General features: G+C 34.5%; 1 protein-coding gene across 2 annotated transcripts in view; it reads left to right on the plus strand.

The window, feature by feature from the left end:
* LOC137830920 (ubiquitin C-terminal hydrolase 13) overlaps nt 1–12,169 on the plus strand; it is a 32,528-nt gene extending 20,359 nt beyond the window's left edge. For both annotated transcript variants that reach the window (XM_068638329.2, XM_068638332.2), the window contains exons 12-32: nt 1,237–1,315; nt 1,399–1,545; nt 1,874–1,954; nt 2,072–2,191; nt 5,450–5,572; nt 6,037–6,114; nt 6,204–6,292; nt 6,369–6,477; nt 8,042–8,110; nt 8,762–8,872; nt 9,090–9,145; nt 9,256–9,433; nt 9,508–9,609; nt 9,700–9,771; nt 10,343–10,408; nt 10,528–10,593; nt 10,762–10,848; nt 10,972–11,088; nt 11,227–11,301; nt 11,412–11,498; nt 11,607–12,169. In XM_068638329.2, the coding sequence (XP_068494430.1) occupies nt 1,237–1,315; nt 1,399–1,545; nt 1,874–1,954; nt 2,072–2,191; nt 5,450–5,572; nt 6,037–6,114; nt 6,204–6,292; nt 6,369–6,477; nt 8,042–8,110; nt 8,762–8,872; nt 9,090–9,145; nt 9,256–9,433; nt 9,508–9,609; nt 9,700–9,771; nt 10,343–10,408; nt 10,528–10,593; nt 10,762–10,848; nt 10,972–11,088; nt 11,227–11,301; nt 11,412–11,498; nt 11,607–11,648 (1,954 nt within the window). In that variant the 3' untranslated portion in view covers nt 11,649–12,169. The remainder of the gene's footprint in view (nt 1–1,236; nt 1,316–1,398; nt 1,546–1,873; nt 1,955–2,071; nt 2,192–5,449; nt 5,573–6,036; nt 6,115–6,203; nt 6,293–6,368; nt 6,478–8,041; nt 8,111–8,761; nt 8,873–9,089; nt 9,146–9,255; nt 9,434–9,507; nt 9,610–9,699; nt 9,772–10,342; nt 10,409–10,527; nt 10,594–10,761; nt 10,849–10,971; nt 11,089–11,226; nt 11,302–11,411; nt 11,499–11,606) is intronic.
* Nucleotides 12,170–17,022: the final 4,853 nt, after the last annotated feature.

A 17,022-nucleotide genomic window follows, 5' to 3' on the forward strand; every position in this document is an offset into this window, starting at 1 on the left:
GGCTCACAATATTGTAAATTGTGGGATCATGACAGAGATTTTAGAATTTTCTACGGAAGTATGATACACACCCTTGGGCACATAACGTAAATAATTGAAGTAAAATTGATCACTTTGTCAATACCTCATCAAACTTAAGTTCATCTGATATAAATCATTCAAATAAAATGAAAACTCAAGGGATCTTCATTAGCTCTATTTCCTTTATGAAGCACATCAATAAGAACATCCTCCACCTCTACAGGTGGATGGCAAGAACATCATCCTCGTCCCCACCACCTTGGGCTTGATCTTCAACCAAGTGTTCATCATCTCCATTTGAATTGGGATCATCATTTAAATCTATCTTTTAATTGTCTCCTCCTTCAGCATTTTGCATAATCTACTTATCATTGGATGGAATACCATCATGTTCAAACTCCTTAGGTGATCTTCTTCTACCTTCCTTTTTCTCAACAAATTTGGAATTAACCTTGTCATAAACAACTTCATTCATAGTATCTTGTTTCAAATAATTTATTCTCTTTGTGTGGACCTAATAATGCATATGTAAATATACGTAAGTAATTACTAATTTACTATATTTTAATTCTAATTTCACAAATTTTAAGATCTTATCATCTTAAATGCGATCTAGTCATGTTCACATCCAAAAGAACTAAATGTCAAAATACATGGATGACAAACCTTTGAATCTCTAGATGTTGATCTCCATAAGACTACCCCAAGTTGCTATAATCTTTTTCCCAATTGCCTTAATAACCAATGTCTTTCCAAACAACTTTTTTTTTTCATTCTTGAAATCTTCTAGTTGCAAATCAATTAAGTGTTACTCCTGAGGGTTAGGCACCATCTTTTTTATACATTGCAATAGGCCAAATTTAACTTTTGTATCTGCTTTAAAATTTGGAGAATAATGCAATTCAGGATTCAAAATGTAGTCTGCAGCATGCAAAGGACTATGGAGTTGGTTGTCCCACCTTTCCTAAATAATATTTCACACATCTTCATATTTGAAATCTGGCTGTTGGAGTGCTAGAGAATTGGAATATTCTGTTCTCTGCTACTTTATTAGATTTAGCGACTGTTTGATACTTTATTAGATTTAGAGGCTATAACTGCAGTAAGGGATTCAATAAGGGAGGCTGTTTAACTTCTTTTTTCTGTTTTTTAAATACCCGTTTTGACCCTGTCTTGGTATTAACTATCTGTGAATATCTGGACTGGCATATTCAGGTATAAATTTGACGATGAGAGGGTGACAAAAGAAGATAATAAAAGAGCATTAGAGGAGCAATATGGTGGTGAGGAAGAGGTAATTATTTTATTCCCTTTGACCATGTTTTTTTTTCCTATTCAATATTTTTCTGTTAAGGATGGAAGATTGTGTTTGAACAGTTACCACAGGCAACTCCTGGGTTCAATAACACTCCATTTAAGTTCACCAAATACTCAAATGCTTATATGTTGGTGTATATTCGTGAAAGTGACAAGGACAAAATCATATGCAATGTGGATGAGAAAGACATTGCAGCACATTTAAGGGTAAGAGTGTATTCTTATCTACATTAGAGTCTAAAACACTTGCTTTAACTTAGATGGCTGTTTATTTGAGAATAGGTCTAAGAAAGCATTTCCTGCTCAGTGTAGCTCTCAACATGATTGCACTTATGAACATATCCTGTTTTATCTTGTCTTTTTTTCTCCTTGATCTCTGAATTTTGTTCTAATGAGAAACTGCAGGCCTTATGAACATATTGGGCCAAAATTAAGTGAATTTCAATTTGCTGTGTCCTCTACTTTTTATTTTTCTGTTATTTAGGTTGCTTTATTATGGAAATCGGGTATGATTTTCTGCAATGAATTAATGTAGGAGAGGTTGAAGAAAGAACAAGAAGAGAAAGAGCACAAAAAGAAAGAAAAGGCAGAAGCTCACCTTTATACTATTATAAAGGTTCTTAGTTTTTACCGTGACTTACAGGAGCGATTGAATATTGTTTATCGTGCACTTAACCAAGGTTTTGAATTACACAATAAATTATGTTTGTTATTACTGATATGATATTCTTAGGTGGCACGAGATGAAGACCTGAAAGTGCAGATTGGAAAGGCTATATACTTTGATCTTGTAGACCATGACAAAGTTCGTAGTTTCAGAGTCCAAAAGCAGACATCTTTTAATCTTTTCAAGGTATCTTCTGCAGTCATGCCCTTTTGCTTGGTCTTGATACTGCATTATTTTTTCATTTAAGAATTCAGAGTGAAGGGCAAATTAAATTAGCCTCACAGAAAATGGTATAAAACATACAATTATGATATTGAGATATATAATTTAAAGTAACCAAAATACCGAGATTTATTGATGCTGCAGCCTAAAAATACATCGATGCCAGAATGAAATGAAGTTACATTCTTTTAATGTCTCCCCTCTTCAAAAAGTTGATTTAAATTTAAGCTAACTCAAGGCTACAAAATTTCTCGTAAGATTAGGTTTGCATTTATATAATTTGGCTTAAATTGTAAATCCTAAACCTACTTATATGCTATAATTTGGCCATATCTTTGGTCGACGTGGGATTTCCGACATACCTCTAAGCCTAATTCACTCTTACAAAACCGGCTTGTAATGTGAGGACTGTCCCCACTTATATACTGTAAATTGACCTTGTGTCTAGTCAATGTCATATGTCAAACACCCCCTCATGTTTAGACATGTACATCTTGAGCATGAGATTAGATATTTGTGGGTGATCTAATAACGGTGTGATAGCGGATGACATGATAGACCCAACAAATCTTATAAGAACAGCCTCTGATATCATATTGAGATATGAGTATAAGCCTAACTCATCCTCACAAAACCGGCTTGTAAGGTGAGGAGTGCTCCCACTTAGATACTGTTAATTGACTTTATCTCTACTCAACGTGGGATCTCCAACAACTTCTTTACACTATGCACTGGACATTTCAAGCATGAGACTAAATATTTGTAGGTAGTTCAATAATGGCCCGATAACGGATGACACAATAGGCTTAGCAAATAACCAGATATTTTCCATTACTAGATATTGATTTTGTTCCTTATAATTACTTTTCAATGGAGAAGTTTCATGGATACATTTTCAAGAGTGAAAAAACTACGTTATAGTTGTAGATTGCATTAATTGTTGAAAATTTTGGTAGGGAGGGATGAAAATAGGAATTGTTGAACAATATTCTCCTAATCATACGATAGAAAAGATGTTTGATGGAGTGCTTATCACTAGGCTTAAAAGTATAACTTTTGTCCTACAGGTTAGTGTTGGATCCAACAATTGGTATTAGAGCTAAGGTCACAAATTCGATTCTTAGTGGGGCAATTGTTGAAGGGAAGAAAGTTGCAAGTTGCATCAGTTGTGCTATGGCGGAGGTTAGGTAGGTCAAGTCACGATTGAGGACTTCGATTCCTAGCGGGGCAATTGTTGAGAGGGAAATGGATGCACCCTACAACAATCTTTCCCTCAATGGTCTTTTTAGGAATTAAACTCTTCGATTGTGACTTTGCTCAGTTGGTCTTTGCCATGAGACATTTAATGCAATCTACAACAGTCTGCCCCTTAACAATTGTCCCTCTAGTAATTGAACTTTTGACCTTGGCTTTGATATCAATAGTTGGTTCATGCACTTACCAATAGGTCAAAAGTTATAACTTAAGTTACGTCACAACATTTTCTACTTGATATTGTAACAACCTAAGGAAAAAAATCTATTGTGACTTAGCACAACAATTCTATTGTGACTTGGTCTATGGGACAACTGATGCACCACCTTGTCAGGAATTGAACTCTTATGAGTTGACCTACCTAGTTTTTGTCATAGGACAATTGATGCAACCAACAACAATAAATGAGAGATTTCTAAAGCCCTTGATACTAGTGCTATACTTCAAGCTCTAATATTAATAAAATAACAAAACAAAATAGGAAATACAAGGGAGCTTGATATCCACTCCTAAGAAATAATCTAATACTGAAAAATATTCTTAGATACAAGAATGATATTGTATCTAAGAATATACCAAAATATAGAAGAAATTTGGCCTCCTTCCTCCTAGTAGAGGCAAATGTACCAAAATATAGGAAGAAATTACCCAATCTGCATTAAACTCACTAAAAAGTGTGTTGTGTTGAACCCATTTTTTCAAAGTTTGGAAATCTAAACCCTACCCTACCCTATATGTGATTTGTTGCATTATGGGTTTGTTTGATTTGCAGAAGTTTGAAAAGGATTATATGTAATAAATATTTAAAAAAAGATAATTTATGAGTTAACCCACAAAATAAATATTGATATAGAAAATAACAACCATACACCACTATCGTATTCATCAACGACAAAGCAAATATACAGCTGAAATATATAAAACATTTGACTTTAAATTTTTAAAATAATAATGAATTAATCTCAATCTGGTGGGTCAATGCAACCTGCATTTCGTTGGTGGTTTCAGTCCTATAACCCAATCCATTGTGGTAGCTTAGATGGATAGCTGTTGGGTTCAGTCTGTTTTGATGTGGCTAATTCCTCTTCCAAAACCTTTGATTCTAACCACAAAATTCACATGAGTAGCAGGGTACAGACAGTGCCAAAGAAAATGATTTTAAATGACTGTTCAGTTTTAAAGGCAAAGAGTACTGTGAAGTCTGTAAATTTGTTGTAAATCTCTATAGATTCATTGCAATTTCTATTTTGTATTGACGGATGATATATCTGCGTATGACAACTATGATTACTTTTTACAACTTTAAAATTTTGTGACCTACATTCTCCTTTCATAAGAACAGAAGACCTTAAAAGTCTAGCCAAATTCTATGGAATATTACATTATGGAACTTATTGGAGAATAAATATCTAATCGCCTACCGATGGGGTATGAAAAGGGTATGTTAGTGAGGCACATCACCTTATAAGCTCATAATGTGAATTTAGATTTAACTCAACTTTATAAAATTGAATTGTAAGATGAGAGTTGTTGGCCACTTATATAGTATAATTTGTTCATATCTCTAGTCCATATGACATCTCCAAACCTCGTGCTTGTTGAGTAGACATTTTGTACATGGGGTTTGTAAGTGCTCTGAAATTGGGTGACACAATTGGGCTAACAACATTGACTTGTATGGCTTATGGTATAAGAGAATGTGAGTTTAGGTCTGATTCAATTCTAAAAAGCTTTGTTGAGTGAGAATTGCCTTGTACTCATGTACAATAATTTGACCATATATATGAGATCTGAAAATTAGAAGGATATAATGAAATGTATTACATGAATCAACATGATCAATATCTGTTGTAACAATAATTTAAAATGTTAGTGATGATTGCTTAGTTTGTCGTATAGCATTTCTTTAAATACTTTATATCGTAATTTTATTTTAATGCCCATTTTTGCACCTTCTCTTTTATACAGGAAGAGGTTGCAAAAGAATTTGATGTTCCAGTTCAATTTCAGCGGTATTGGATATGGGCTAAGAGGCAAAACCATACTTATCGTCCCAACAGACCATTGACACCTGCTGAGGAAGCACAATCTGTAAATTCTCTTGTTTGCTTGGAGATTTTGTTTCTACTTTGTCCCTTTTAGTTTGCTGCTGGCTAATTGTTTCTTGATCATCGAGATGTTTTACAATTATATTAAGCTCCTTCAACCATTTGGTTATGTTTTTTGAATTATAGCTTTGTTTTGTTTTAATTATTTCATTATGGTGCTATCTTGCTATATGTTTATTTCATTTTGTAAGCTGGCCTAATGGTTCATGGGTTGCTTTTGTTTTTCACTTTCCCCATTGTTGACTGTTTTTTCTTTCTTGAAACAAAAAAAAAATCATTATTTCAGTAGTGTTGTCCATATTAATTGTTGTGGATCCTTGGGTCTGTATTCCTTGTTCTGGGAATGCTTTGATGTCTTTTAATTTTTATTTGTGTTGGTGCTTGGTTATATGAAATGAAGAATCATATGATTTGAAGTTTTTCTCAATGTACTTCACTGCATTGCAGGTTGGACAATTGAGAGAAGTATCAAACAAGGTTCACAATGCAGAATTAAAATTGTTTTTGGAAGTGGAGATGGGGATGGTAACGTTTGTATTAATTGAAATTAGTATTATGAAATTTTAGTGTACAACTCGAAAGTAGTCCTGTTGAAAATTTGCATTAATGTTTAGGATTCTCGTCCCATCGCACCACCTGAAAAGACCAAGGATGATCTATTACTTTTCTTCAAGCTGTATGATCCTGAAAAAGAGGAGCTGCGGTACTGAGTAATTTCTTTATTTTAACATTTTTATGAGACCTAGGTTGACCTAAGATTTATTTCATTATAATGGCAGTTATGTTGGAAGGATCTTTGTGAAGTGTACTGGAAAGCCATTGGAAATCTTAACGAGGTTAAATGAAATGGCTGGTTATGACCCTGAAGAAGATATTGCACTTTATGAGGTTGGTTTGTATTGGTTCCTTTAACTCTCTTTAACTGAATGAACAGCTAAATATGTAGTGATGATGGTAATGAAGTTGGTTTTTGACTGAAATTCTAGTATATTTGCTTTCATGCTACCTGAACTTTTGTCTTTTTCTGTCTCTTCTTTTTCCCATTTTAGTAAATATGGTATCAGAACCATTTAGAGCCTATTCTACAAGAGTTTGTTGGGCTTATCAGGCTACCCACTATCGGACCACTATGACCACCCATAATATCTGACGCATGAGTTGGCAGGTCTTGACATGAGGGGTGTGTGTTGGAGATCCCACATTAATTAGAGATTAAGACATTTAATAGTATATAAGTGGGTGCATACCTCATCTTATAAGCCAGTTTTATAAGATTGAGTTAGGTTTAAAGTCCATTTTTTAATATATTTCATTGTTTTAGCCACTAAATTTTCTAGTGAACGGTTTTGGCATCAGTGTGTTGTAAGTAATAGACCGAGGAAGAGATAAAGAACAGATATGAAGAAAAGAAAAAACTAGATTCAATATCAACTGTGATTACAACATATATATCTATATATAGGTATAAGTGTTACTAAGCACCGAGTCAATAACTACCTATAACTAGTAACATCTTGTAACTAACTAAAAGGAAAAGATTGATTGTAAAACTAAAACAGAAAGGCTAAACAGAATAGAACTACATTAGAGTGAAATGAAATGTAAAATGCCAAATACAGTGAATTCCAGCTAATGCAATATCTGTAATAATAACAGATTAGTGCTTTATGTTATAGAAATTAATTGGTTCCTGCATTATGTAAAAAGGGTAGGACCTTATAAAGGATGGATACTTTGAATCATAGCCGTTTGTGTTTTAACCTTGTCACATTTCAATATGGGATACTACATGACATCATATAATTACATTGATCATTTTTTTACTTTTCTTTAGTTATACCAATATTGATTGGAATACCAGCTCAATTTGATGTCTATAATGTCCTTTACTCTTTTTAATCTGGAATTCTCCCATAACTTTTATGTTAAATTCAGATTAATTTTATGTGTTGCATTATTGCTATCTTGTGCCTTAAGTTTTTGAAATTTCCTGATAAGACTCCTAGACATCAACAAGATGCTTATGGGCCTAATATACTTGAGAAAACTGAAAGGCCCTGAATATGGCAAGTCTACACTCGGAGAAAGAGAGTGTGACCCAGTAGTGAAGAGAATGAAAAAGAGAGTGGGGCCTGATAGTGGAGGGAATGAGAAAGAGAGTGGGGCCAGTAGTGTAGGGAATGAGACAGATAGTGGGGCCAGTAGTTGAGGGAATGATACTTAGTTACTGAATGATGAGGTGAGGGGCGTGCAGTGAGGAGTCAGTATTTGGGAAGAGTGGAGAGTGGGGAGAGGCAGACTGGATTATAGCTTCTAATATTCCTTTGTCTATCATTTTCCTTATCCCTGTTTTGAGCCGAATGTGTCCTGTGTTATATCCATGCTTTGTATTCATTTTTATGATCCGAGACTGGATTGTGCCATTTGTGGATTGACTGACTTTTATTTGCAGGAAATTAAGTTTGAACCAAATGTCATGTGCGAACCTATTGACAAGAAAGTAACCTTTCGAACTAGCCAGGTGAGTTATATCCATAATTGATGCACGACTTGTTTCAGCTTTCGAAAATAATTCCTTGGAATTTTGGGAATGGTATTACTAGAAATTACAATTGCAATGTCTGATTGACCAAAACATTCTGGGGACTGACACGAGTGGCAGTAGTGGTGGGGTGTTGCTGGATTCCTGTGATAGGTCATCAGCTATTGTCAACTTCTGACATAGCAGAGGGACAGTTTGTGGTCACTGTTGTAACTATCAGTTATTGCTGACAGTGACCTATTCTGGTGATGGGGGCAGATGGGTGCCTCCTACTGTCAGTCAATGGTACTGACATGGAGTTGCCATGATGTGGCAATCCTTGACTGCATAAGGTGGTCACCTCAGAAAATGATATGGTTATGTTAGATTGATGACGACCAGGTCAAGTGTTTCTAGACAACTTTCATGTAAGAAATATTCTCTTGCTAAGAGAATAGAGCAAACCCACCCTACCTCCTTCCTTGGGAATGAAACTAGTCTGAGAATGTTCAGCAATAATATTCTGGCAATCAAGTTAATTGGGAATGTTTCAGTAATAACATTAGAATCCACTATTCTATGTAAGGATTCCCACTATTACATAGCCAAATACCTCAATTTAGTTTATTGGCTTATATTCTATATTTGCAGCTGGAAGATGGTGATATCATATGCTTTCAGAAGGCTTCCTCTATGGATATTGGGGACAATGTCCGTTATCCAGATGTGCCCTCATATTTAGAATATGTGCACAATCGCCAGGTACGTTCCTGTTTTGGTTACTTCATACAAATTTGTTTGAGTTTTGTGATGTAGACATGGAATTTCCCAAAATGCAGTCATGTTTTTGATATCTTGCCCTCTTTTCACAACATACCTGTGCTTGTTCATATCTGTATGTGTAATTAATTAATCTTGAAAATTTCATGTTAATATTGAAATAAGAACAAAAATTGCTTATAATTTTATGTATTCATAGGTGGTTCACTTTCGATCTCTCGAGAGACCTAAAGAAGATGACTTTTTCTTAGAGATGTAAGCATCTCAAATTGTTAAATATATACTGTTTATTCTATTTTATTAAAGAGCAGATGTAGTTTTTATGCAGTACAAGGCTTTTATACTCTTGATTTACTAATTTCTAGGTCAAGGCTTTTTACCTATGATGATGTAGTCGAGAGAGTAGCCCAACAACTTGGTTTGGATGATCCGTCCAAAATACGGCTGACACCACACAACTGCTACTCTCAACAACCAAAACCCCAGCCCATTAAATATCGAGGGGTAGAACATTTGTCTGATATGTTAGTTCATTACAATCAGGTAGTTATTGATACATTAATAATAATTGTAGCTTTTGGAAAGACAATAGATCTTATTCCTTTCTTCAATGTCAGACGTCAGATATATTGTACTATGAAGTACTTGACATCCCTCTACCAGAATTACAAGGTTTGAAAACTCTGAAAGTTGCATTTCATCATGCCATTAAAGATGAAGTGAGTATGCTGACCAGATTTCTCTTCCATTTTTTTGTAGTTTTTTTTGCCCATAACACCTTTCTGTGTTTCTTTATATATTTTTGTCAGGTGGTTATTCATACTATCCGACTCCCAAAGCAGAGCACTGTTGGGGATGTCCTGGATGATCTTAAAACAAAGGTGAAATTCTTAAGCTTTGATTCATTCACTTGCCTACGTACACAACACTACGGGCATAAGTCACAAATGCACACAAATATCACGTGTGGCTTCTTCTGTAGTTGAAAGGGAAATCAAGTAGTCAACTAACCTTTGGAGATTCAACATTGATTAGTTAGGCAAACTACTGTATTGCTGTGTTAGTTCTCGAGGTACCGGGTTAGTGATTGGATCATTGGGTTACTAGTTTACCCTATCTATTACTATACATGTCTGTCTACAACACAATTTGACAAATCTACTCCAAATTTAGTATCTTTATCCTAAGAAAGTAGTAATGGTTTTTAAACAATAAGCTCCATCAACTTGTACCTGGTTATTATATTTTCGAATGATCCAGTCAGGTCACTCCAGTCAACCTGGTCAAGTGCATTTCTAACAAGGGTCAGTATGGTTTTCGTAACATTAGTTGGGACTGCAATTTGGGGTATATACCAAGTTTCCCTAATAAAGCTGCCCAATTTACCTCCATTAATAACTTCTAGATGACAGTGTACTATTTCTATACATCACGCCTATTATTATTGCTCAGGTAGAGTTATCTGATCCTAAAGCGGAACTTAGGTTGCTTGAAGTCTTCTATCACAAAATATACAAGGTAAAGAATTACACATGCATTGATGTCATGTGGATTTGTTATAATGTGTTATGGTTACCAAAAAAATCATCGGGAAATCTTGATTAAATTTACCATTCAGTATAATCGTATCTGTGCAGGTCTTTCCTCCCAATGAAAAGATTGAAAACATTAATGATCAGTACTGGACATTACGAGCAGAGGAGGTAGGAATCTAAAACAAGGGGGCATTTAGTATAATGAAGTATTCCTGCTTTATTGCTGAAATGATGACACCAACTGCCTCTTCTACATATGTCATTATATTATATTTTTGTTCAATTTCCCTCCCTAAATAATTGTAATACCTGCATGGTCATTTTCAAATTTAATAGATTCCAGATGAAGAGAAAAGCCTTGGTCCTCATGATCGTCTAATTCACGTGTACCATTTCAATAAAGACACAGCTCAAAACCAAATGGTAACTAGTTTTAATTGATATATCTTTTATTATTAAATTTGAAAAATTTAATGTCCTTCATATTTCGTCCTGATATTATATGACAAAAGTATTGTATTTTTCTTTTCCCTTCAAAATTTACAGCAAATTCAGAACTTTGGGGAACCTTTTTTTCTGGTTATACATGAAGGAGAAACTCTATCTGAAATTAAGGTGCGAATACAAAAGAAACTTCAAGTTCCTGATGATGAGTTTGGCAAGGTATTTCCTCATTTACCTGTGTTATTTTTTATTTTTGCGCAGATATTTGTGTAATTTTGTTTGCTTGACAGTTCAATGAGAAAAAAAAATTTAGTATATCTGATTTCAATTCACCGAACATATTTCTCGTTTGGCCAGTGGAAGTTTGCATTTCTATCACTAGGGCGTCCGGAGTACCTTCAAGATTCTGACATTGTATCCAGTCGTTTTCAGGTGGGATGATATGAAACTTAATCGTAATTATTTTTCTTAAAACAAATGTCCACCTCTGTATTCATGTTCGAATTTGTTTACATTGTACTTTCTTTGTTAATTTTTAATAGAGAAGAGATGTTTATGGTGCTTGGGAGCAATATCTTGGCTTGGAGCATACTGACAATGCTCCTAAAAGATCATATGCTGTCAACCAGGTTAGTGAATCTTTTAACGAGCAAGCTTTCCTCAAGTACAATTTGGTTTTGAGGGTATAAAACTTGGTTTTATTTACTCCATTCAAAATTATATGGCTTTTGTTTCAGAATCGCCACACTTTTGAGAAGCCAGTAAAGATTTATAATTAAAAAACTTCTATTGAAGACAGAGTTCATGCATGGAATGAATTCAGCATTATTATATATCTATGGGCTTGTAAACATGGGGAAGATGGCAAAAGGCTACTATGTATAGGATTAATGAAATCAGCAATTCAGGTGGTGTCTGCAGACTTTAAGTTAGTTATGTGGTATGTAATTCTTTCTGTCAATGGGTAATATTGCTCTCAACGTCTTGTATCTGCCAACCACAGCGCCTTGAGCTTTTTTACTACTTCCGATTTTGTATGGAGGTTCTTCAAGTTGAGGTCATTGATCATCGTCGCTGAAACTGTATCAGTACATAAGATTTTTGGATTAGTGAGTGTATACAGGGTATAGTTGGTTGACTTTTGTCCTTTTTCTTGATTGCTTCCTGATTTTGTCCAGTTAGAAGTGTTAATCTAAGTTAAGTAAGAGCTGCATAATGGTGTAGCAGAGACAGCTTTTTTATGTAATGTAAAAGATTTACCAGCCTCCATATATCTCTGGTCAGCATAAATTCACCTTTTGATGTGGTTGTTTCTCCTGTTCCCCCGGCCCATCTAGCTATGAATAGACATCAAATAAGATAATTATAAATTCATTCTCACTTCAACCATATCTACGTTCGTATTGACATTCCTTCCTGTTGGCAAAATGGAGTCTAAAGGGTAGACAGATTAATTTTAGTCTGTCTTTTCTTGCTTTGCTGTTATAACAAGAGAATAGTGAGATGCTGCATTTTTCCTCAGGAGTCTAATGTTAGAGACCATGTTGCTTCTATACGATACTTCATTTCATTGTCATTTATTGAGTCGAAAGATAGTATGCACCGATCTTCAGCTACTGATATTTGTGGTTCATACTTTTTAAACACAAGGGAAACTGTACATACACAAGCTAAATGGCAGCTATATCCTCTAATTTTTAAAACTCTCGTGTTTCGCATAAGATATGTATTTTTATACTTTTAATAGATGATATTGATCGCTCATATTTTAGTAAGGTGGCATTTTTCTCATGAGTCTCATGTTCCTATAGCGGTAGGTGTTACAATATATTCACTAAACGTTTTATAGTTTTTTTGTTCACTTTCTTATAGTATCATAATATTTATTTTATTAAAAAATATTATATTATTAAAATTTAATAAAAAAGGAAATTAAAAATTATTAAAATATTAAAGTAAATAATTTCAATAAAAAATATTAAGAAATTTGATTTTTTAACGTTCGAACTCTTCAATTTTAGGAAATATCTTAATTTTATAGAAAACAAAAGAAATGTGTGCTGTCTTATTGAAAAAAACACAAGCGAGAGTGATATGTGACTTCTATTTTATGCCCTCTTTACTTTAGTGTTGGGCCACAGTTTTTATGGTTCTTGGCTGATTTTTCTAGGGCAATTGCTTCCTGCACCATATCACTGCACTCGATCTTAGCGGAAAAGATGAAACTGTCCTTAAAAGAAATTTCTGAAATATGTGTTTCGGATATTTTTTTCCAGAACGAAATTTTATATTACGAATTTTTTTATCCGGAATTGATTTTTTATTTTTGTTTCCGGATTTTTATTTCCGCAACACAATTATTTCTTTTCTGGATTTTTTTTTTCGGAATGTATTATTTTTCAATTTTTTTGTCCGAAGTAGAATTTTAATTTTGGTTTCTGGATTTTTATTTCCAAAACTCAATAATTACTTCCGGATTTATTTTTCCAGAATATATTATTTTCAATTCTGGATTTTTATTTCCGAAATTAAGGACATTTTTGGAAATTAAAAAAATATGTTGGGTGCAGGTTAAAAATGATTGGGTGCAGGGAGCATTTGCCTTTTTCTAGCTTACTTCAAAGCCCGATTAAGGTTCAAATAAGGTTTATAGATGTTTTTACAAAAAATTACAACTAATTACAAAAAGAAATTACACTTGTATAATATCTATAGGACTAAGAAGAAGAAAGAAAATTTTAGTATTCTACCATTCAATTGTAGAGCCTTCCTCTATGAGACTTCATCTTCTTCTAGCCTCTTAACTAATAATTTTGAGGTTAGGTGGTTTCAATCAAATGTGTTTTACTTCTGACTAAGCACTTGGAAACGTAGCCACTACTTAAAACACTTTTGATATACAAAAGATCAGAGTTGCTAACTATAAAAAAGGTGTTACGTACTGATACAGATATAGATAAGGTCCAGTCTGTGCTCTTTGGTTGTATTTTAAGTAATTTTCATGTTGTTGGTTTCTCTTGGTTCTGTTATTAGTAATTGTAATTTGACTTTTTTATCAGTGGAAATATCATTTGGTTTCTATTTTACTTTCTTTTATGCATTATCTTGATTTGACATTGACAAAGGGAGAGGAAAGATTTTTTTTCATGTGTTAGCAAGTTGGACTAGACAAAGTCTTGGTGCATTACTAAAATAATTGTCATTATCAAAAAGGGGAGTTTGATAACATGTATGGACTACATGCTTTGTGTACAGACTAATGTAAGTATTGAATGTGAATGAAGAATCTGTGATAAATATTTAAGAGATGGAGGTTCTAAGTCAAAAATTGTTGAAGAGGGTTTTGAATAGTGATGTTAGGTTGTTATTCTTTTAATATAAGTTATTTTTGCCTTTGATCTTATGTCAAGTTAGAAAGTGCAAATGTCCTTTCATTTATATATATATATATATATATATATATATATATATTTAATTTACTTATTAGACGCTCTAATAATAGATTAGACAATTCTATAAACAACCTCATTAGACATTTCTTTTTTAATGTAAACAATTGTTTCATCGATTATAAAATAGTTTCGAATGCTATTAAGCATTTATTGTAGAAATCTATAAATTTCATATTTAATACTAAATTAAGGGATTTAATCAAAGTAGAATCTATTCTGTGTGTCAACATTAGGGGAATATTCTGCTTATGTGGACACCTTACTCATGGTTACTCATGGTGCAACGTTATATTTTGTCATGCATGCAAGTTAACCAACTATGTTAAAAGAAACATTTACTTGACCTAGGAATCACATGTACTACACGTATTCCTAAGTTCAAAAATATCCTTTACTAGTGGTTGTATAAAAAGTTAAATTATGCCACAACGGGTTAACTAACCAAATTGGATCCAATCACAAGGTCCACTTTACTGGCCCAACAGTCGAGTTGACCTGCCTGTACCATGCACCGAGATCGGACCACTAACGCTTTGTCCAGTACACAAGCCCTCCAGGCTCGAGCTGAGCTTGCCTAAGCAAAAAAACTTTTTAGTGCTCTAGCGACTTACGTGGTAGTCTCGCAACGGACAGGTGTGGCACAATGCACGAAGCGTTTCTGAGGTGACATTTCATCATACTCAATCATGGACACACACGTGGCGTTCCTATCAGCAGTGGGAAGGTGATGTTGCTTACCATTCTTATATAGTCGTTTAAGTTTAACATTTAGAAACTCGTTACTATTCACTATTTCATTTCTCTACCCTTTGCAACTCCTTCGTGCTTTCCTCACTCTCACTGCACCTTCTTTGCGAAACTGAGAATCTTCCTCGTCCTCAATCGCTCCCTGAAACAACTTATTATTTTGTATTCACATCATTATCTGTTTGGAGCATTCGTTACGATCACATTGCCTGAACTGGGCCTCTACTGGACTTACTCTTCCCTGCTTATGTTGATCGCTATTTCTGCTAGTTACATTGCTTTGCTTGAATTTGAAATGTATCGTTGCATGTGGTTTGCCTTGCTTGAATGTGTGTCTGTATTTTTTTGTGTTTTCTATTTTTGGATTCCCCACAATTAATTACAAAGCTCTATACCCCTGGGCTCCCCAAAACCTTTTAGAAGAGGTTTCTATCTACACCTTTTGTGAATTTCTCTTAGTCTTTAGTCTTATCTTGTGAGAATTTGAAAGCTCTCAAGTGGCGGCTTCCAACACTTATCTTGGAGTAATTTCATCCTCCAAGTGGTGTACTCATCATCTCAAACTTCACTCTCATAAGCTTCCCTTTCCTTCCATTGCCATTCCATCCAATTCATAAATATATTCTTTAGTATCCTTTTGTCCATTCGGTTATTGTCTTTGTAATTGCTTTCCATCCTTAATTTCACCCCTTATCTTGGCATCATTGCCACTTTATAATTATCTTTTTCCTTTTGCCTTTGTGAAACGAACCTTCGATCTACTTAACCACTTGGTTAAGTTAATGTCCAGTGGGAATTTTCCTTAGGTTTTCACTCATATTTGCCTAAAAATCTCAATCCTAAAATCAAATCACATCATGTTGTTATCAGAGCTTAGGTTCTTATGCTTAATTGCTTGAGTTGATTCGACACTTTATAATTTCTTTACATTCTTGCACCTTTAATTCTTGTCTTTAAATTCAAGTACCCTTAATTTCTTGTCTTTAAATTCAAGTACCTTTAAATTTGAATTGGCCAAGACCTCGGTCATCGGCGCTAGAGAAAGACCTCGGTCATCGGCGCTAGAGAAAGACATCGGACATCAGATATCGATGGTCTGATAGTAATGGTGGGCCACGTAAGCTGGGTCCCACGAACAGTATGAGTTAACACCTAAATACCAAAAAGACCTAAGTCATGAGATGATCATGCATGGGGTGTATATGGTACATTCGGGTACGACACAAGCAAGTGTTCCTTGGAGGCGCTAAGGCTTGTTAGGGTTAGGGTTTCTTGGGAAAGACTGCATGCATGGCACATGAACACTTAGGGCACCCAAGAATAGATGATGCCGCAACGCTGGTACATGAGTAGGTACCCTGGCGGCTATGCTGTTAGGTCTATGCACTCCAGTAAAGGGAAGTCCTATGCGTCAGATTACGCTAAGATTGTGTACTAGCGGCGCAAGGACATTCTCCCAAGAACCCTAAGCCGGCTAAGAGACGTGGGAACAGAACAAAAGTAACCCTAGATACAACCTTTATAAAGGGTGGTAAGAACCTTAGAAAAGGTACGGTTCTAAGACTCATATTACTGTTTCTTTAGCCCTTACTAACTTGAGCGTCAGAGTGCAAATTGTTAGAATGTATGGCTTTAAATTAGAGGGGGGGTGAATGGTTTAAAGAGGGGTTTCACAATCTTTTTAATCTAGAATGAAATTCCTTGGAGAAAACTTGATTCAGAATTCAGTTTGCCAAAAACACAAAGCTATTTAGCACAACACCAGAAAAAAAATCGGTTGTTTCGTAGAAACAATCGGTTGTTTATACCAGTTAACAAGTATAAACTGAAATTAAAGAGTTTAAGGGATAGAGAGATTGCACACACAGGTTTATACTGGTTCAGTCTCAAACCAAGAGCTACATCTAGTCTTCCCAGAAACCACTGGGGAATGCACTAAGTAACCAAACCTAGA

This window comes from Phaseolus vulgaris, chromosome 6 (assembly GCF_051622355.1).
Source record: "Phaseolus vulgaris cultivar YP4 chromosome 6, ASM5162235v1, whole genome shotgun sequence".
Lineage (NCBI taxonomy): Eukaryota > Viridiplantae > Streptophyta > Magnoliopsida > Fabales > Fabaceae > Phaseolus > Phaseolus vulgaris.